Source organism: Melozone crissalis, unplaced genomic scaffold, assembly GCF_028551555.1.
Source record: "Melozone crissalis strain CALT ecotype California unplaced genomic scaffold, PUWL_Pcris_2 ptg000029l_1, whole genome shotgun sequence".
Classification (NCBI taxonomy): Eukaryota; Metazoa; Chordata; class Aves; order Passeriformes; family Passerellidae; genus Melozone; species Melozone crissalis.
Window position 1 is genome coordinate 18,736,513 of NW_026535807.1, and position 22,831 is coordinate 18,759,343.

Below are 22,831 nucleotides of genomic sequence, written 5' to 3' on the forward strand. Positions count from 1 at the left end.
GATTCACACAAGTAGGGAAAGGATGACATGTTGCAGCCTTGACCTGCTGCCTTTGGAGATGGTTTTTGAAAAGATGTAATTCAGAAAAGTTCCTGAATGTCACCGTGATATTTTCTGAAAAATCCCTTCGCCAGGATTTCTTCCCCTGGCAAGATGAGAAGCCTCAGCTTCTCCATGTTCTGTTGCTTTAGAATGTGATTTGGAGAATTGTTTACCAAGCATGTGAATTGTTTTTAATTAATGGCCAATCACAGCCAGCTGTGTTGGACTCTCTGAGTCTGTCACAGTCTTTTATTATTCATTCTTTCCCAGCCTTCTGCCTGTATCCTTTCTCTTTCTTTAGTATAGTTTTAGTATCTAATTTCTATAATGTAATGTAATGTAATGTAATGCAATGTAATGCAATGCAATGCAATGTAATGATATAATATAATGTAATGTAATGTAATGTAATGTAATGTAATGTGATGTAATATAATGTAATATAATATAATATAATATAATATAATATAATGTAATGTAATGTAATATAATATAATATAATATAATATAATATAATATAATATATCAGCCTTCTGAGAACTTGGAGTCAAATTCTCATCTCTCACCTCCTCCTGGGGACCCTCACAACATCACACCTGAATCCTGCCCTTCCTTGGCTGTGGAGCTGTGCCTGTCTCTCCCAGAGGAAGATCTGTGGTATTTTCTGAGACCTCCATTATTGAGGAATTGAGAATCTGACTCCATGTTCTCAGAAAGCTAATTTATTATTTTATGATCTATATTATATAAAAGAATGTTATACTAAATCTATACTAAACTATATTAAAGAATAGAGAAAGGATACAGACAGAAGGCTAGAAGATAATAATGAAAACTCATTACTCTTTCCAGAGCCTTGACACAGCCAGACCATGATTGGTCATCAAGTAAAAACAATTCACATGAAACCAATCAAACAAGCACCTGTTGGATAAACAATCTCCAACCACATTCCAAAGCAGCAAAACACAGGAGAAGCAAATGAGATAAGAATTGTTTTCCTTTTTCTCTGAGGGTTCTCAGCTTCTCAAGAGAAACTCCTGGGCAAAGGGATTTTTCAGAAAATGTGAATGTGACAAAGGTCAATACCAAATGCTCCCAATTACCACCTTCTCCAGTGGCTAAGAGCAGAAAACAGCCCCATTTCTGCTGGATAAAGTGTTTCTGAGGTGTTTTTCCCGCTGGGAATTGTGTCTGAATGTGCAATAATACTCCTCTGGTTCCTGTCAGAGGCACCAAGGAAACAACACAGCTTTGGGCAGAGCTGCTCCCCTCCATCGGATCCTCTCTGAGTTGGACGTGGGGGCTCTGCATTGTTTGGGACACACTGTCCTGCCATGAGGAGGAGTGGGTGCTGGGGATAATTTAGAGGAAATTTAAGGAGGGAAGATGGAGAGGAACAGGGGTACAGCCATTTGTTGGAATAGAATTATTTACTTTTACTTAGAGATGGGATAACTGAGAGGTGTTTTAAAAACCTCTATTCTTTTTATTTTCATGTGACAGGTGAGACAATATAGATGTTATAATTCATGCTATTACAATTAGAAGTTAACTATTTCTTAATTATAATATATCATAAGCGTTTTTTGGCTTATTAGTTTTTGTCACACTGTACTGTAAATGTTTTAAAGTTAATTATCTAAACTTAATTTTTATGGATCTTACCATAATGTATAGTTCTATTTCTATGAAGTATCTAGTTTCATTTGTAAGACTATCTCTTGAAACCTGTTTCTAGTTCTGTTTCTCTCTCAACAATATTCATCTTATAGCATTTTTAAGTCAGTTTTTTATCCTAAGGTTTGTATATATGTGAGCCTTCTGTCAGGCTTTCAGAATTTTCTACAAATCCATTTCCCATATTTCTTCCTCTCTCTTGAGTGCAAAAAAAAAAAAAGGTTTTTATGGTTTTGTTTATTGATTGTTGAGTATAGTGAAGTATATAAGATAACTTTGCTGAATTCTTTATTTCCTGTGTAGATACCTAATAACCATGCTTCCTCTTCTTTCTTTGGGATGAGTGATGCAAAAAAGTCCTCATAAACTGAGAATTTCCCCATTTTCTTTGTCTTTTTTCAGCATCTAGACCTGTCTTGTGTTCATTTCTGAGGAAAGGCTCGACTTTGCTTTTCCTCCATCCCTCCCTGCCCATTGTGGAGTTTTTTCCTGTCCAGTGTTGAGTTTTTCCTGTCCCATGTGGAGTTTTCCTGGAGCTGTCCCCCAGCCAGGGCAGGCCCAGGTGTGACCTCAGTAATGGGGACCAGGCTCTCCATACCTGACATAACTTAAAAACTGAGATTTACTCTGATGGAATTAAGAAAACTTTAGGGAATCTAGTCTATTTAATATTATTTTATTAAATAATTATTCACAAATGTTTTTTTTAATATATTTCTGAATTTTTAGGGAATCTAGTCTAGTTAATATTATTTTATTAAATAATTATTTACGAATGTTTTTTTAATATATTTTTGAATTTTTAGGGAATCTAGTCTAGTTAATATTATTTTATTAAATAATTATTCACAAATGGTTTTTTTAATATATTTTTGAATTTTTCGGTCTCTCAAGCTGAGGTAAAATGTAAAAGCAGAAGGTAGAGATGGATTTTGGTCTGTACCCGTGTGTCTTGTGGAAGCCTCACTGCAGCTTGGATTGTGATTAATTCTTTTCTTAATTTTGATCTAAATTCCAGCTGAGAAAATACCTGAGCTCCTTCCTTTCCTCTGAAATCTTGCAGGACAAAAATCAGAGCTCAGTGGTGAATAGGTGAAAATTACTGCTCAAATTTCCTTTGGTTGCTCGGTTTTATTTACAGCGATTAATATTTCGGTTTAAAATTAAACCACCATTGCTTTTTAATTAGCAATTAGATGGACAAATGGGTGAAAGCACTGCAGATTTGGGTGGTTTTGGCAGTGATTTCGCAGAGCTGCAGCTCCCGGCAGATGGCAGTGCTGGACTGGATGGAGCTGGGACCAGCCTGGCAAGGGGCAGGAGCTCAAACTCAAACCCCAGGGATTGGTTATTCCCTAAAAACACACCTGGCAGCAATGGGCCTTGGTTTGCTCTGCTTCCCTTCCCTGGAAAAGAGGTGGCCTCGGCACCCCAGTGAGTCTGAGATGGCTGGAGATGCAAACTCATCTAAAGAAATGCAGGATTTCTGTCCTGGGTGATCCTGGTTGAGCTGACAGAATGTGAAATGCATTTAGGAGAAATGCCCATAAACACAAAAACCTTTTTTAAAAGTCTTAAAGATTCGCTTTGGTTGCCCTTAAATCTTCATAAAGGAATCTGCCTTTTTTTCCCCTTCACAATCAGTGCATATTATGGCTGGATAATAAAAAAAAATGAGATCCACTAATAAGAAATCTTAAAAATAGCCTCAAAACAAAACATAATAATATTCAGATTTTGTCTGCAACTCAACAGGGCAATTTTTATTTTTTTTTAATTAGCTGCTGGGCAGTGGAACAGGATAATTAATTAATGAGAATGGAGAAAGAGTGCAGGAGCTTGCAATGAAGTTAATGAGTGCAATGCTCACCAGGTGTGTTCTGGTTGCTATGGGAAAAAGGGGCTGGTTCAAAAAGTCATAAAATCTACTGGGGCTAAGAAAGAACCTCTGAAGTGAAAGAGGAGAAGAGGTGAAAAGATAGAAAATCCTTCAAAAGTAGTCACAAAGATTCATGGACTTGCTTTTAAAAAAATTAATGGCCGTGTCTGTGAATCCTTGTGAATTTTCTTTTGCTTGTGCTGTTGGGATCTTGGGCATTACTTGCTCATTTTGTGTGCTCTAGTTTCTCCCCTGCTCACAAATGAGAAAAAGAAGGATTTGAGAGGGAACTGGCAGAGTGCCACTGTGTGGGAGTTTGATAGGAGAGCTGCCTGGGATCAGTGTCTGCTGGAACTGCGCACTAATTCGTGTGGAGGCAGTAGCAAAGCAGGCTGACAGCAGCAGCCTTCCCTTCTCTAAACTCGCAGGATGGACACCCTGGGTCTGCAGCTCCAAGTGCTTTTCAACACATCCTGGATTTGTGTCCCAGCAGGATTACTGTGGAATAATCAGGAACACATTCTCCCTCTGAGTGCTGTTATTGTTTACTGGCTGGGAGGATCCTGCTTGCACAGAGTCATAAATTCACAAGTGAAAATATTTACCAGTAACCAACCCAGCCTGGGCTCTTACATAACCAGGGCTGCTCTGGGGGGCTCTGCCAAATGGCAGCTCCTCCATGGGAAAGGCATTCCCACCCCTTCTCCTGAGCAAGCACTGACAGGGGAGGGCTGCAGCCTTGGGGGTGACCAAGGAGGGGACCACAGCCCTGTGCAGCTCCTGGGGCACCCTGGATGAATCCCACGGGATGGGGTGGGCTGGCTCCAGTTCATCTCCTCAGGGACCATGGGTGAATCCCAGAGAATGAGCTGAGTGGGACCAGTTCACCTCCTAGGGCATCCTGGCTGCATCACCCAGGATGAGGTTGGTTCCAGTTCATTTCCTGGGGGACCATGGGTGAATCCCACAGGATGAGATTGGTAGGTCCAGTTCATCTCCTCAGGGACCCACAGGATGAGCTGGGCTGGTTCCAGTTCATCTCCTGGGACACCATGGATGGATCCCACAGGATGAGGTTGGGTCCAGTTCATCTCCTGGGGCACCATGGGTGAATCCCACAGGATGACATGGACTGGGTCCAATTCATCACAGGTGAATCCCATGGGATGGAGTAGGTGGGACCAGTTCATCTCCTCAGGGACCATGGGTGAATCCCCCAGAATGAGCTGAATGGGACCAGTTCATCTCCTGGGGGGCCATGAGTGAATCCCACAGAATGAGGTGCCTTGGGACCAGTTCATCTCCTCAGGGACCATGGGTCAATCCCAGAGGATGGGGTAGGTGGGTCCAGTTCAACTCCTGGGCACCTGGGTGAATCCCAAAGGATGAGCTGGGCTGGATCCAGCTCCTCTCCTAGGGGGCTATGGGTGAATCCCACAGAATGAGCTGGGCTGGGTCCAGTTCATCTCCTTGGCACCACAGGTGAATCCCACAGCACTAGCTGAGTGGGTTCAGTTCATTTCCTGGGGCACCATGGGTGAATCCCCCAGGATGAGGTTGGGACCACTTCATCTCCTCAGGGACCACAGGTGAATCCCAAGGATGGGGAGAGTGGGTCCAGATCATCTCCTGGGGGACCATGGGTACATCCCCCAGGATGAGGTTGGTTCCATTTCATCTCCTTGGGGACCCCGGGTGAATCCCACAGGATGAGCTGGGCTGGTTCCAGTTCATCTTCTGAGAACCCTGGGTGCATCCCCCAGGATGAGGTTGGTTCCAGTTCATGTCCTTGGCACCACAGGTGAATCCCAAAGGATGAGCTGGGCTGGCTCCAGTTCATCCCCTGGGCACCCTGGGCTCAGAGCTGTGTGAAATTCACCCAGGCAGAGATCAGCCCCACTCAAATCTCTGAGATTTTGGAGGAGGCTTTGCTATTGTGTGCAAAAATACACAGAGAGGTCCTGTTCTCACCCCTACAGGCACAGGGGGAATTAATGCTATGGCTCTGAACCCTGCAATTATGTAATTATTGCACCGTGGGGCTGTGTGTCAGGAGAGAACGCTTGTCTGCATCTCAGTTGCTTCATGCCTGTTACACTGCCATGTTTTGGCAGGAAATCTCAGCTCTGACAGCATTTAGCTGTGAAAAAAAAGAAAAAGGAGGGAAGGGGAAGGGCAGATTTGGAACCCCAGGCTGTGCTCAGCACTGCCCCTGCTCCTCTCAGCTGGGAGGGCTCGGGGTGACACTGCTGCATCCCCAAACCCCAAACCCCTGGTGCTCCATGCTCCCCACTGCAGAGCTGGATGTGCCCTGACTGCTGCAGACCTTGGCTGGGTAACTCTGCACCAAACCCTTGGGAGGGTGTGGAGCCTGTCTGATTCCAGGGGTTGTTAAACTCTGAAAACTTGGCTCGTTTTTGCTGTGCAAATGATGGGGAGGGTGTGAGCCATGGTGGGAATTTGTATTATTTAATGGCATAGTTACACCAAAATGAGTGTGCCTCTCTCTGGCAGAGATTTTCTGGTTTTAATTCAGCTCCTGATCAGATGCACCATGAGCAAATCAAGTGTTTGCACAGCTGCCTGTCACACACCACTGTCAGCAAAGCCCTTTCCATCTCTGCTGGCTTCTCCTTTGTCACAGCATCCTCACCTTGGGCTTCTGTTTTACAAATTCCAGCAGATTTTCCTGGTTTTGAGCTTTATGGGCTGTTCCTGTGCAGGAATTTTTAAAATCCATTTTCCCAAGGTCAGGCTCACCTGAGGAAGGGATGTAATATCATGTCTGGAGAATTACTTGTGGTGCCAGTTTATTGTTGTGTAAAACACAGCTCACAAAACAGCAGCACTGGAAAGTTCTGTTGTTCCCTAATCTGTAGTGAGAAGCTGAAAAAACCTCAAAACACAGGCCCTTGGTTGTTTGGCTTTTTAGAGAATATTGAAATCAATAAACCAAGCATGGGTTTTTGAAGTACAGACAAAATGATGTGATTGTATTTCAAGGTGTAATATTGAACTACAAGGTGGTGAGTTTAGTTCTCTAACACACTTGGGAAGCTTAAAACCCATGAAAATGTGATACTGGCAAAAACATTTTCTGCTTTCTTGGTACCCATTTGCACAGAGAATTATCTGTACAATGTAATTCCCATGGCTACTGGAACGTGAGAATTCTGGGGTAATTGAGTTTTTGTGGCAGCATTCTGGACCTTCCTCTGGCAATGCATGTCTCTGAGGCTCATTCTTCATCAGAACTGATAAATTCTTTTTGTTTTCTGCTGAGCACAGTGTGTGAAATCCTCGTTCCCTCGAGGAGGGGAAACTGCCCTGGAAGTACCACCCAGATCCACATTTAGAGTCACAGGAGACTCATGCAACCAATGGAAACTCTGGGGATGAGTGAGAAAAAAGCCCACCTTGAAATATTCATTAATTCACCTGCAAATAGCAGAGCATCACAAACAGCATCAGCAATTAGCAGTAATTTAACCCATGGGATGGCAGTGATTAATTTCATTGTGATTTTTGCTAATGCTGCATGAAACACATCAAGAATGTTCTGACTGCTCTGTTAATGTGCTTTTTCTGGTAGATTTAAGCTATCTGTGAGTTAGGTTCATGCCTTTGGTGCCTATCACCCATCCCTGAGCACAGGCAGGCACTGAAATATTCCCAATATTTCCATGCACCCCCTCCCTGTGACTGCTGCCCAAGAGGGGCTAACACCTGGGCAGGTCCCTCAGAGCCAGGAAATCCAGGAAATCCAACCAGTGATTGGAAACCAGTCTTTGGCCAAGCTCATCTGCATTTCTTCCTACAGGAGAGGGCAGCAAAAGCTATGAACTCCTTTCCTTCCTCAGAAACCAAGATGAGGTTTTCTGATTGATCCACTCAAAAAAAAAAAAAAAAAAACCAAAAACCAGGGCAGCATGTGATTGTATTAAGTATAAACATAAAAACATAAATTTCAGCTGCATGACAAAGAAAATTGAAACATAAAATGCTGTTTTACATCAATTATTTGGGCTTTTTGTTCAAATGGGGCCTCAAATGTTCCTGTAATGTGATGTGAGTGGCAGTGCATGCCTTGCATCTTCCTCCTATTTCTTTCCTCCCTTTGAGTGCTTCATTCAGAGCCTCAGAGAGGTTTTTAAGTTGCAGTTTCTGTGTTAAATTCAGGGTCCTCAAAGGTGAAAATTCAAACATTGTTCACAGTGCAACACGTTGTATATGGAGTGACACTGTCATCTCTCCAGGCATAAATTACTGAAATTTACCTCAGAGAGTCTCGCATCTTCCTGAGAAACATCTGAAACACCTTGGAGAACTCAGTATAAATAGAAAAATTAAAAGGCAGATGCATTTCTGATGAAAAAAAATGGATTGGATTCAGTCTCAGAGGCTCTTTCACCCCATGCTGGTTTATATGGCTTTTCAAATGTTGCCAGAAGTGACCTCCTGGCTGTGTAAAGTCCTCAGGTTCACTGGATTTTCTATACCTCAATAAGAAAAAATAAAATAACATACTTTTTGGCTATTTTCCTAGCTGGTTTGGGTTTTTTCCTGTCACAAACTATTCCCAGGGGCTGCACTGTGGGACAGTTTTGCCATTTGCTCAAGTTGATGTGCCTTCCTTTCTGAACAGGATTGCTCAATAACTGTTTGTGCTCTTTTATCTTGCTTATCAGCAGATGAAATGGAAAGGATGGACTACTTAGTTGGTAGGGAAATGCCAAAATTTGTTACTTTATCTTGGATTATTTGCTCCAGGAGATAAGGAGTTCAGGGCAGAAGGTGCAGTTTGAGGCTGGAGCAGCAATAAAAGCTGGATTCAGAGCTGTAATATTTCGTAATTTGGCTGGCAGTGTTTTCCTGCAGAAAAGTTGGAACTTTCTGTTCATCTCATGAGTACAAAATATTTTTATGACCCCAGCCCTGGGAAAGTGTAGTAGCAGCCCTAATGAGTCTAACAGATTTGGAAAAGGTTAGAATATGTTGCATCACATATTGGGTCTTCTGCTGGTGAGGGAATGAACATTTAAAAATACTCATTTGTCATCCCTTTTGCAAAAAAAAAAAAAAAAGAGCTCTCAGAAGTTACATCGTGACCATAAATCTTGCAGAGAAGAAATGGGCTAATGGTAAATATTACATAATGGGAGGTGTGGGATTTTGAGACATTACCAGCAAGGCAGACTTAGTGTTTGGGCATGAAAGAGGGCTTGTTTCACCTTGAGTGGGAAGAAAATGAGGCATTTTCAGTTGAGCATACTGCTTGAAAGACCCAGAAAACCTCAGTTCAGGAGTAGGAGGCACTTTCTTCTGCATTACATCCCCAGTGAAAACACTGCTCAGGCACAGACAGAAACCCTCCAGAATAAAAAGGATTGGAAGGATAAAAAATGGAAAGAATAAAATGGGTCTGTTTTGTTGAAATGATCAGAGCAGAGGGGGTTTGATACATGCCAAGAGATGGGAGAACTTGTTGGAAAGGAAAGGAAAGGAAAGGAAAGGAAAGGAAAGGAAAGGAAAGGAAAGGAAAGGAAAGGAAAGGAAAGGAAAGGGGAAAGGGGAGGAAGGAAGGAAGGAAGGAAGGAAGGAAGGAAGGAGGGAAGGAAGGAAGGAAGGAAGGAAGGAAGGAAGGAAGGAAGGAAGGAAGGAAGGAAGGGGCGGGCAGGCAATGAATTAGAAGAAAAAAAGGGATTGAGGTGGAGGTTATGGAAGCCTCTCAAGGTGACACAAATAAAGTTGTTGTGAAAAAAAAAAACAACCCCACCTTTCCAGCAAGTGTTGTGTGCAGCCCAGTCAGGGAAATTTAATAATTGCTGCTTAATAAAATTGTGTTCTTTATTTCTAGCTAGGCTATGGGTTATTTTTAAAAAAGTTTTAGAGCTGGATCTCTTTGGGCAGGGAAATCCTCTACTGGGGAGTGTTTACTGTGGTTTTTCAGAAGTGTGGCCATTGCTGGTGAAAGGAGTGGAGAGGGGGATGAGGGTGCAGGCAGGACCCTCATCCTTGGGTTTTAAGCAAGTTTTTAACAAAGGTTTTAAGCAAGATTTAAGCCAGTTTTAAACAAAGTTCTTTGGTCCAGGCTGCAGAGGGGAGGGCAGGGAATCCATGCAGAGGAGGAGCAGGGGTTCCTGCAGGGTTCTCCTGCTCTGCTCGGTGTGAGCTCTGGGGTGGCTGTGCCCTCCTGTGTGCAGTTTTATCTTCTTTTTTTGCCAGGGATGGGATTAAATGTGTGAAACAGAATTTCTTGTTGGGACTCAGGTGTTTATTAGTTTTATCTCTGTCACAGTCTCACAAACTGTGAGTTCTACAGCACTTCAACAAACTAAAAATGGAGTCCTATCTCTCTACAAGGCTTTTTAAGGATACACTGTCCAATTAAGAAATGACACCTAAATTATTTTTACTTTTAACCCAATAACCAACCACCTGTGGCTGCAATGATGAATTTTTATCCAATTACACAAACCACCCAAACCGATGGAGAAGAAGGTGAAGAAGGTGAAGGAGAAGGTGAAGAAGAAGGATCAGCCTGCACCCTAAAACCTCCATCTTTCTTTATATATATTGCTATATTTTAAACCCTTAAACTCTGAGTTTTCCACCCTGTGATATTACACACTTTTATTTAAACTCCACGCCCGCAATCCCAGCTCTATCAATCAATTTTGGAAGCTTCTCCACAGCCCCAGGTCAGTGCAGTGTTCTCCTGGGGGTCAGTGCCTGGCAGCACAGAAAGTTTGAAATTCTCATTTTCCAGGGTTCCAACACTGGTGTTCCTCTATAAATGGGCAGCTCAGAGGTGCAGAAATCACTGGGACAGTGCCAGGGGCAGCCCAGCTGGGAGGGCTGTGCAGAGATGCACCAGGACAGCAATCCTTGCCTGTGTTCCCAGTAATTCTCTTTCCATCTGTTATGATTGACAGCTCTGGTGTAGAAATATTTGATGCAGTAATTTCAGTTACAGAGACACCACAAAGACTCAGACATACTGGCAGAAACACCTTTTTGTTGTTGTTGTTTTTATGAACAGTTTATTTTCCCCTTCAAAATGATGGAGTGAGAGTGAAGAAGTGCATCAGTCATGTCCTACCTGCCATGCTGGGAAAAAAATGTACAAAATAAATCAAATTTCAGTTGGTGTTTCTGTGAACTGTCACCTCCTGGGGTGGGGGTTGAGATGCACCAGGACAGGAATCTTTGCTTTGTTCCCAATAATTCTTTTTCCATCTGTTATGATTGACAACTCTGGCACAGAAATATTTGATGCAGAGATTTCAGACACCATGAGGACTCAGACATATTGGCAGAAACACCTTTTTTTTGTTGTTGTTGTTGTTTTATCAGCAGTTTATTTTCCCCTTCAAAATGATGGATGAAGGAGTGCATCAGTCATGTCCTAGCTGGCGTGCTGGGCAAAAAATGTACGAAATAAATCAAATTTCAGTTGGTGTTTCTGTGAACTGTCACCTCCTGGGGTGGGTGACTGTGTCCTTGCCATGTAGAGGGCATTGCACCCAGCTGGGTGATGAGCAGCAAAGCAGAATTGTGAGCCATGGAAGCTTCTGGAATCACCTGTGCTGTCCCAGGCCAGGGAAGGCACTGCTGTGCAGATTCACAGTTAAATGCAGATTGTCATTAATCTGATGGAGCCCAGCCCAGCAGGGAGCACTGCCAGAGCCAAAAGTCGCTCAGAGTCACACGTCTGGTGTGTTCTGACATTTATTTTGTGCTGCTGGCTGCTCCTCCTGAGGCAATCTCTGTCTGAGGTAATACCTGGAGAAAACATCACTGTTTGATGGGAGAGTGAAAGAGGGGCTGGGGCAGGGGCCAGGGTGGAACTGCACTGTGCAGACACACAAAGAACGTGATTTAAACCCAGACAGCTCTTTGCAGAATCTCAGTAAAATTTGGGAATATCAAGGCCTTTCAGAGTCAGGTTTTAAGCAGGATTATTTTTAGTTCCATATCAGTCTTTTTTTTGGCAGAAATGTGGAACAAGTAAATAAAGGAAAGCCTTAAATCACTGTGGTTAATTCTATTTAAGCATGATAACCTGATCAGAGGTGAGTTACCCAAAGGAAGCACAGCAAATGTTGGTGCTGTCAGCTGTGGAGCACAAGGATGCTGACACAGAAATCCCCCCTGGTGTCAGTGGGATGGGGTTTAATTCCCATAAAATGAAAAAGCTGTGCAGATCTCATCACACACTGGTTTTGTTAACAGCAGCTTGTGGTCTTCCTGTGTTTACAAAAGTCTTTTTTAATTGAGCTAAAGAACAAATGATTTCTAATCCCATTTGAACTTGAAGATTGGGCTCAACTTGAAATCTTAACTTGAAGACAAGATTTTGTTTCTCTTCATCTTTTTCTGACCTGTCACTGAGACACTTTTAAAGTCCATGGAATTCTGGCTGGGTCTGGGTCATTTGTCAGTCAGTATCTGTACAGGTAGTTCACTGATAATTGAAGTAAATCAGTTATTTGGGAATATTCTGTATATATATACACACACACACATGTATATGATATATACATATAGAATATTTGATAATATTCTGTATATAAATATATGCACACACACATATATATATGATATATACATATAGAATATTTTGGAATATTCTATATATATACACATATATATATGATATACATATGGAATAATTGTGATATATATATAGAATAAATGTGAATATATATACATATATATAACATATATCCATATAGAATATTTGAGACTATTTTATATATATATACACACACATATCTATGATATATGCATATAGAATATTTGGGAATATTCTGTATATATATATACACATATATATGATATATATGTAGAATAATTGTGAATAATTGTGATATATATATATAGAATAAATGTGAATATATATACATATGTTATATACATATAAAATAATTTTGAATATTCTGTATATATATACATATAGACACATATACATATATAAATATATACATATATACATATTTACATATATACATATATACATATATATACACGCATATATACATATATATATAAAATAACTGACTATTCTGTATACATATACATATACATACATACATACATACATACAGATAGATAGATAAAATATTTGGGAATATTATATATATATACAAGCACACATATATGATATATATATATATATATATAATATAGAATATATGTGAATATTCTGTATAGATGCATACACACAAATATATATATGTATATATGTGTGTTTATATATATATATAAAACCAGGTTGGTCTCATGGCATAGTAAGATACTGTGGAACAGTAGGTATGTCTGTGTAGCTGAATATGGTAATAAATCAGATTTATTATTTTTACATTTTAACCCCCTTTAATGACTCTGCCTCATTGCTTGTCCTTGGCAAAGTTCAGTGAGTGGAGTGAGTTCAGGCTGCCTCTGTAGCAGCTGTATATTCTCTGGTGGTTTAATTTTAAATATGAATTGTGCAGCAAGAAATGCATCAATATTTCAGGTGTTCTGAGCAGCCTCTGTGGGCAGCATCCCTTCCTCAGCTCTCTGCAGCCTTTGGAAAGCGGTGGAGTTTCAGGCGGATGGTTTATGATTTCTTTCCTTTTCTTCTTTACCTACAATGCAGAGACCATCCACACAGCAGACCAGTGTCACTGTAAGCACCCCTGGTTTGGGGTGTGTTTGGTTTTTAGTTTCACTGCTGCTGGCCTGTCCTGCCCAGCTCTGGGAGCTGCTCACAGCCATCCCACACCCTGTGCCAACAGGAATGAGGCTCAACAGGAATCTGAGACTGCAATTGAGGGGAATTCTGTAAATAAATAACACCAAACAGTTGCATTCCTCAGCTGCCCTCAGTAAAAAATAAAATCAATTACCATAGCCATGTAATGAATGTCATTACGACAGGACTGCCTCTTTCTTTTATTGCAAATGGGGAATAATTCAAGCAGGGCATGGCTGGATTTCCAAGGTAGAGTAAATAAAATTTAAACTAGGTTCTGTTTCACAATAACCACATGCTAACTAATTCTTGGACTTTGTTCTTAAACGTTCAAGTCATGAAACTTTCAGCTATTCTTTAGAGATACCTGTGGAGTTTTTGGGGGTTTTTTGGGTTAGGGTTGGGATTAAATCTGTAAAAAGGTATTCCTTGTTTGGATTTAAATGTTTATTACTTTTATTTATATTACAGTTTTACAAATTCTGAGTTTTATAGTATTTAATAAACTAAAAATGGAGTTGCATTTTTATAAGATTTTTTAGGGATAAACAGTTTAATTAAGACATGACATTGAAATTATTTTATTTTTACCTTAATAACTAATTACTTGTGGTTTGCAATGTGGATTTTTTAATCTAATTACACAATACTACTTAAACTTATGAAGAAGAAGGATTAGTTTTTAAAACTTTTATCTTGATTTATATATATTATTATATTTTAAAAGTTTAAACTCTAACTTTTCTACTGTATGATATTACACACTGTTATTTACTCTACACACCCATAATCCCAGTTCTATCATTTAATTTTGAAGCTTTGTCCATGGCCTCACGTCAATGCAGTGTTCTCCTGGGGTCAGTCAGCACAGAAAGTCTGAAATTCCCAGGAACCAGGGAATTCCAACAGATACCAAGATAAATTCCTGCAGTCTGTGGCTCAACATTTGGAGAATATTGTGGAATATTATACATTTTCATTAAAGTTGTTGGCTAAAGCTGCTGCAAAATTGATTTTCTTGAAGTGATTGAATGTCGGGTTTGTTTTCAAGCCTCAGATTGCTTAACTCCAGTCCTCACTGCTCCTGTTTATTTTCAAAGCTGAAGTCATTTGTTGAAATGTGAATCATGCCAGAGCTTAGCTCTTTGGAGATTGCCTCATGTTTGAGCAGAACGACTGAATTTAGAGGAATAGCATCTCACTAATTAACAGCTAATGAGTGTTTTGGTTATCTCACCAACACATACTTGGAGTAAAGAGCAGCAGGGTCAGTCCTGGGCTCTCTGTGCTTTCCCAGCTCCATTCCTTCTCTCAGAGCTGCCAGTTCCTGAGATGTGTTAGGGCAGCTTTTGGGGGAGGTTTAATCTCTGTATAATTACCATTTAAATTTGAAGAAACTGAGTATTTAAACTAGTTTTCCAAGAGGCAGCTTCACTATAATGTAGCCAAGATAATTGTATTTAAATTAAATGTGTCATGTGATGTCCAATAATGCGCTAAACTCACCTGTTTCTGCACCAGAGGTAAAACCCAGGAGCTCATCCTGCTCCCCACAGAATTCAAGCAGGACAATGCTGTTAAATTCTTGGGGACCAGAACTGGAGTTTGAAGTATTTTTTTGCAGTGGGGAATGTTTAGTTTTTCAGAGGGGCATTAAAACTAAAGTCTGTGGATGTGAGCTGGGTGCTCTCCTCCTGAGGCAGATCCCTGGCTTTTCCCATAAAACACATCCAGAATCCCCAAAGCTTCCAAGGGGTGATGCTCGCATCCCTCTTAAGGGATTCCAAAACAAATTTGGAAAGATAAACAAGTGGTTAATGGTATTTCTGTAAATTAGGTTTATATTTAACTTCTACTTTTATTATGGACAGAAATATTTGGTAACACTAAGCTGAGTGTGCACCTCCTAGAACAGAACAATGGATTTCAAACTTTATCTTTCTTGTGTATTTATTGCAAGAATACAGCTAACAAAATAATAATACAAATGCTTTTTTCTTTGTTTCCTTCTCTGCCATTGCATGTTTATACAGAATTAATGGTTGGGCAATATTTTACTGTGTGATTTCAGTATAAACACTTCTACCATCCATTATCCATATCCTTAAGAAATATCCTTAAGAAATACCCTTATTGTTTATGAAATGCTGCCCGAGGCAGTGTTTACATTTGATTATTAAGAAATTTTATTGAAACCAGTGGTGAAATTCTTCTGGATCACAGCAGAAATAAATTATTAATATATGCATTGCTATTGCTTTCATTGGGGAGGTAGATTTCATGTAACACAGCAGCATTTTGTTAGATGAAATGCATTGGATGCATTTTGTTAGATGTATTTTGTTTGATGAAATGCACAAAGCTGCTCTTCTTTAACACTTGAGGTGATGTTCTGTGCTGTTCAGGTTTCGGATTCCGCAAGAATTTTTTCCTTGCACAAGAAAAAAGCAGGGAAGGCACCCTAAGCTTTGGCTTGAGCAAAGGAAACACAGAGAGGCTGATCCCATGTTCCTTCACCAAGATCAGTGTCAGAATAACTCCTTTTATCAACATGTTTATCTTTTTTGTTGAAATTTTCCTTTAGTCCAAAGCAGATACATGCAGCCTGAGGGATACAAGGGATGGATTCTGTTTGCAAGGCCTGGATGAGTGAAATCTGTTTTATCCCAGCAATCCTGGTGCATAATAATTGCCCATAAACTCTCCTTCACATTAATTATTTCATATCAAGTCAGTCTAGAGGAAGGAAAATTGATTAGGAACCCAAGCAGACACTCAAATATCTGACAACAGCAGCCTCCAGTTCTCTGACACTTTAAAAACAATAGGAAGTTTCTAAGCACTGGTTTATTCCCAACAAACCAATTTTTCTAAATGAAATATGTGGATAAAAATGAATGTGAGTTGTTGTCAGGAAATTGTGCACAGGGAAATGAATTTCCACTGCCTCTGGTTGACTTTGAGAGCAAGATTGTACCTGTTTAATAGGATTTTTTAATATTGTTTAGCAGCTGTGAAAGGTGTACTTCTGGTGTTTCATCATTTCTGTGCATTTTCACTTCAGTGCTGGAAAACACATTATGCTTTTATCAAAAAATATTGTGGGATGGGGCGAAGAATACAAGGGTGGCAAAGAAGGGGAATTGTGCGTGTGCAACAGGTAGATTTAATATAAAATATATTTATTTAATATAAAATGTATTTGTGTGTTTTCAGGACATTGAAGGCAATACAGGAAGTTTTCTATAGACACTGATTACAGATAAATACATCCTTGATTTTCTCTCCTTTTATTTTTTTCCCTGCAGGGCCAAGGCTTTTCGTGGAAAAAAGGTCCATGGAGAGTATGACATAAAGGTGGAACAGGTAACTGGCTTAGCCTGAACGTTATTTTTATATCTTTTATATTTATATATAATATATATATAAATGTTATTTTTATATATTATATATTTTTTATTTTTATATTTTTATTTTTATATCTGTGCATTTATAGAAAGACCTATATTTAATAAATGTGTGTAATCCCTCCTTGGGGGGATTTAAAAGCTCTGTGCATGTGGCACTTGGGGACAGGGTTTGGTGGTGGCCTTGGATTAATGATATTGGAGATTATCTGAGAGGGCTTTTAGAATTTCAATGATTCCATGGTTCTCATGTACAAAAAAAATTGCAATTTTTGTACCCCAAACCCCTCACAATTAAGGAAATTTGAAGGTTTGGGCTGGGGCAGAGTTAATTTTCCCCCTGGATCTACTGGGGTGTTGCTTTCCTATGTTTCCACTCACAGCTTTGGCTTCAGCTCTTAAATACTGTTCATCCCACCCCATAGTTTTCCCACTTTTACCTTTCTGCTGGGTAAAAAGTGATAAAGTTTTCCCATTTTTACGCTCTGGGTGTGGGGCTGAGCTTCCAGCTGGGGTTAAACCACAACAGCCCTTTTTTGGCACCCAAAATTGGCTCTTCTGGGGGGATTTTCACCATAATTTTCACAGCATGAAAAACATCTCGTATTCAGGAGCTGTTGCTTGGAGACTGTGAAGTTCCCAGACACTCCATGAATTACTTGTGGCAGTTCTGTATCACTAATTCCCCGCTCAGGAACAGAAATGTGCTCTGGGTGCAGTCCTGGCTTATGAGGGTTTAAAATAAAATCTATGATAAATAAGAATATACGGAGATATAATTTAGGGTGCACTATTTATAAAAAAAAAATCCATAATAAATAGGAATAGGCATGGAGATATCATTTAGGGTGCACCATTTATTAAAAAAAATCCATAATAAATAGGAATAGGCATGGAGATATCATTTAGGGTGCAATAGCATTATAGATATTTTATTGAAGCTGAAACTTGGGATTTAAAGAAGTCATTTCACTGCTTTTGAATCTTGAATTGCTCCAATAGATGCTGCTGTACAAAGCATCAATCCTTGAGTTGTTTTGTCTTCTTTTACAGGTTTTTTTTTGCTTTTTGGGGTATTTCAGGTTGATTTTGGGTTGATTTTAGGCGATTTTGTGTCCCTCACCCTCCCTGGCCAGGTCATCCAGCCCCTGCTGTGGCTTTTGGGGTGATTTTGGATGATTTTGGATGATTTCAGGCTTAATTTGGGGTATTTTTATGGGGTTTTTTTTGCATTTTTTGGGTGGTTTCTGTAAACCTGGAATTCCCTTCCTGTGCTGCTAGAATTTCATCAGAGAGAGCCTGCAAGTTTCTGAGCCACACAAATCCTTTTGTTACTCATCAGCTACAAAAAGCAACCACTGCAGTGTCCTGCTGCTAATATCATTTATTGTATTATTGTATTATAACAGTATTATTTGTTATAGTATTTATTTTATAGTATTTATTATATTATTATAATTATATATATTATTATATATATTATATAATGTATATTTTATATAATATATAGTATATTATATATTATATAATATATTATAAAATAATGTATATTGTTATATATAATAATAAATTTATTATTATATTTATTATATATTTACTATATATTTATTATATAATATTATTTTATGGCACTTATTATCGTTTTTATATTACAGTATTTAATATTTAGTATTTTTATAGTATTAAATACTATAATATTTTACATTATAGCATTTATTTTTATATTATAGAATTATTTTTATATTATAGTACCTATTTTATATTATAGCATTTTATATAATATAATATATATAATATGTATTTATCATAATATATAAACATATATTTATATAATATATAATATATAATATATAATATATAATATATAATATATTTATTTTATATTATAGTTTTTTGTGTTTTATAATATAGTATTTATTTTTATATTCTTATTATTTATATTATTATACTTATAGCATTTATTTTAATATTATAGTATTATTTTATAGTATTTTATATTTTATATTATAGCATTTATTTTTATATTCTAATTTTTATTTATATTATTACATTTATGTTATAGTATTTATTTTTATATTATTTATTATAGCATTTATTTTATAGTATTTATTAATTATTATCATTTATTATAGTATTTATTGTAGTATAACTGTAATTATTTCATTTTTACCCTGCCTTTCTCTACATAGAATGTCTTCTATCACACATTAAGCTTTTTAAATGGTTTATTAATTGGAGGTGGCTCAGTCTGGGAGTGGATTGAGTGTGACATTTGCAGTGCCTGCACAGAGACCTCGCTCTCTGCCCATTTGCTCTGTGTTGGGAGCGCTGTCCCAGGCTCGCGGGAGGTGTGAGGGTGTCTGGGCTGGATGCAGCCAAGCCCCGGGTGCAGCCGTGGGAGCAACAGCTCAGCCCTGCCTGCCCCGAGCTCCAGGGTGTGAAATGCCCCCGGGAGGACTCACAGCAATTCCATTTCTCTGTGACACTCTCCGTTCTGTGCTGCTGCTGCTGCCTGGGACAGCACAGACACTTGTATTTATCCACCAGGAGACAGCTGGCAGCGTTTCAATCCTTCTGCTGGGTGATGGCATTGTGAGGTGCCTTGAGAGCCTAAGCTGGTGAAAGGCTGGGGATAAATGTAAAACATCCTGTGCTTTCCTTTCAAAGCAGATTCAGAGGGTGGGAGCAGCTCCCTTTAAATTCCACATTGCCAGGGTGAGAAGATTCTGAAATAGTGCTTTAATTCAGAATTTTGTGAGACAATTGCTCATTAGCACCGGGTCTTTTTAAATAAAGAGTAAATGCACATAAAGAAAATCAAAAGGGTGAGCAGCATGAGGAGACACAAAATTCTATAAGAAAGCGTTATTTTAATTCCGCTTTTGTGCTGTTTTCTTCAAAGCTTTATGTCAATGTTGAGCCTGTATTAATCTCTATGATAACACTGTGCAAAGCAAAAATATATATACTATAATGTAATACGATACAATACAATGTAATGTAATGATATGATATGATATGATATGATATAATATAATATGTATATAATCCCTACATGTCCCTATATCATATATATAATATATTATATAAATATACGTATAACATATAATCCCTACATTTCCCTCTATTATATATATAATATAATATATAAATATATAGAATATATATAATCCCTACATTTCCCTATATCATATATATATATATAATATAATATATAAATATCTATAATATATATAATCCCTACATTTCTGTGCAGACATGGAGGGGAGTAAATCCACTTGCTACTGCCCCGCAACCCATTTCCACGGCATTTTTTTACTTTTTGCTCTCTTTGGATTAAAACCTTTTGAAATGTGACAAATGCTGCTGGATCAAGGCCCTCTTGGTGCTCATTTTATTTCAAATGTAGATTCTCAGCACTTCAGGCCCCAATGCTGAAAATAAGGAGATTGGAAAATAAAGGTAAAATAAACCAGATTCACTAACAGGAGCCTTTTCTTCACAGGCAGAATTTTCAGAAATCAACTTGATAGCCCATGCTGATGGCAATTATGCAGTTGATGTCCAAATCATTCGAAATGGCACAAAAGTTGTCAGGTAAGCAAAACTCAATGGAATATCAGCAAAAAGCAGTAAATGACATCATGTGTGCATGGGAAAGGTGCTGAGTGCTTTGGTTGTGTTGGTGGATTTTGAGTGATGCCCCTCAGGGAGAGCAGAAAATAAAATATCTGATTTGTGACAACCTTTCTGTGACAGGGAGGGCACATCTTGACATTTTAATCATGGGGAAAATGGATTTATTAAGGGAAGGAAGTCCAGAATAAAGAATACATGGTTGGGAGTTGGGGTTATTGATTTGGGTTTTATGTTTGCTACAGAAGGACCCAAATTTGGTGATTTTGTGCCTGCCAGACTTTCCCAGAATAGCAGAATTTATTTCCAACATGGAATATTTTCTATTGAAACAGACCAGGGCAGTTCCTGGAATATTTCAGCCTGTTTGAAACATTTTGCTTTAAACACCTCACATTTCCCAAGAGCTGTTTTGTCTAAAAAGGATGATGCCAAGGAAGGCAGGGTAAATTTAACTTTTGGGTTTTTTCAGTGAGGACATCAACAGCCTCATAAATGTGAAGGGAGAAAACAGGGCAAAAGAAAAAATTAAGGAAGTATTAGAAAAATTACATCAGCAAAATTATTATATTGGCAAAATGATTATCAAAACTATATCCAATATTTTATTTAAATGGTGAGAATTGCTCCTATTTTGGCATTTATGTGTAAGGGAAGTGTAGCAGTTGTTTGGCTGAAAAATTGAATTTAAAGGCAGAGATACACAAGCATGTCCTGGAACTTTATGGTTTGCAGAACATATCTCTAAATAAAAGATTTGAATATTTCTACTCATTCATGTAAAAAAACAAACAACGAAAAACATAATAAAAAACCAAAACAAACCAAAATACCAAAACAAAAAAAAAACTCCAGGAAAAATATTAAAGATAAGTTTATGCTTCAAAATTCCCATCCTTTAATCTCTGGCATGTTTTAAAAATATTGCAGTTCAATACAAAAACAATGATCTTGTGCCAAACCCACAGGATTATTTCCTTGGAAGAGTAAGAGATTTGATTTTTCTTAGGGTTGGTGGAATTTTTTAGCCAATGATGGAAGTTTTGGAGCCAAGAAATCTTGATCACTGCTCCCTGGTGGCTTTTCTGTACTATTCCAAAAAGTGTTTTAAAAAGTATCAAGGCCGAGTTGCCATCAAAACACGTCAGGAAAAAATGAGGGCTGGGAACCTCCAGAAAATAACATCCCCAAAGATCTGCAGGTCATGAGAAAACTTGGTAAAAGTGCTGCTGTTCTTTGTTAAAAAAGATTTGTGTTATCAGGTAACTCTGAGAATGAGATAACAATATTAGAGTTTTATGGGTGATTTGTTTACCCAAATAGAACTACCTGAAGCTGATAATTTTCCCTCAAATCTGGTGTGAGACGCCTGGGGATGTGGCTTGTGGAGGTGCAGACATGATGGGAGAGAATTCTCTGTTTCTGTGATAATTGGAGATATTTGTTATCAATAATAACAAATTATTAGGCCCAAAGTGACTTTAGATCACAGATTTATGAGCAAATTATTAGTCGGCAAAATCATAGAAATTTCAAGGACAAATTTTGCTGGTTTGGTTTAGTTTAGGAGGAAAAAATTACTTAACAGACACTGACTTGTTTCTTTTTTCTGAATGAAAATCATACCACGAAAAATTATTTTTTCTGCACCATAATGCTGAGATTTTTGGATCTTGATGCTTGAGCCACAATTAAAATTTTCCTCCTGGCCTCCTTCTGGATGCAGTCAGTCCATCCAGCATTAATTACAGAACTAGAACAATTATGGGAATGTTCCATATTCCTTTGAGGATCTTTTGCAAAGCAAACTGTATTTCTTTATTTTTAATTTTTAAAAAGTACATCCCCTCCATTTCCCAATTCTTTCATTAAATTGGTCTTTGAGAGGACACTTTCTGTTCTTTTATTTGAAACCACAGCGCTGTCTGGGATGTGTTACCCCCTTTATTTTAATAAATAAAAGTTGCCTCTTTCTTTCACTGAGGAGTCTGCAATTTCAATGAGGGTGTGTGGGAATTGGAAAAACAGAAACTTCTACAGACACTGTAGAGTTTGACCTACAACCTTAGAAAAAGCTTAAATTAATATAGAAATAAAATACACAAACATTAAACAAAAAAATCATAAACTTGTGTTTCTATAATTGCAAGAAAAAATATACCTCAAGTAAGTAAAACACTATATTAATAAAATAGTGAAAATTTTATAATGTAAGGGTGTGGCTGTATAGAATAAGATAAAAGTTTAAAAATTATAGTAGAAACATATATATATATAAATATAACAAAAAACTATTAAACAAAAATATCTACAGTACAGAAACAATGTCAGAAAAACAAAATAAATCTTATAGCATCTATCTATTAAGTTAAAAAGTTATATATTACCTTATAACAAAAAACTTTTAACTACTTTTAAACTATTACCAGCTACTTACTCTCACAAATC

General features: G+C 38.2%; 1 protein-coding gene across 1 annotated transcript in view; it reads left to right on the forward strand.

Moving 5' to 3' along the window:
• The window catches only part of SYN2 (synapsin II), a 188,953-nt gene that overhangs the window by 56,726 nt on the left and 109,396 nt on the right, over window positions 1–22,831 (forward strand). Inside the window, exons 2-3 of the mRNA XM_054281311.1 lie at window positions 16,649–16,706; window positions 20,253–20,344. Coding sequence (XP_054137286.1) covers window positions 16,649–16,706; window positions 20,253–20,344 — 150 coding nt within the window. The remainder of the gene's footprint in view (window positions 1–16,648; window positions 16,707–20,252; window positions 20,345–22,831) is intronic.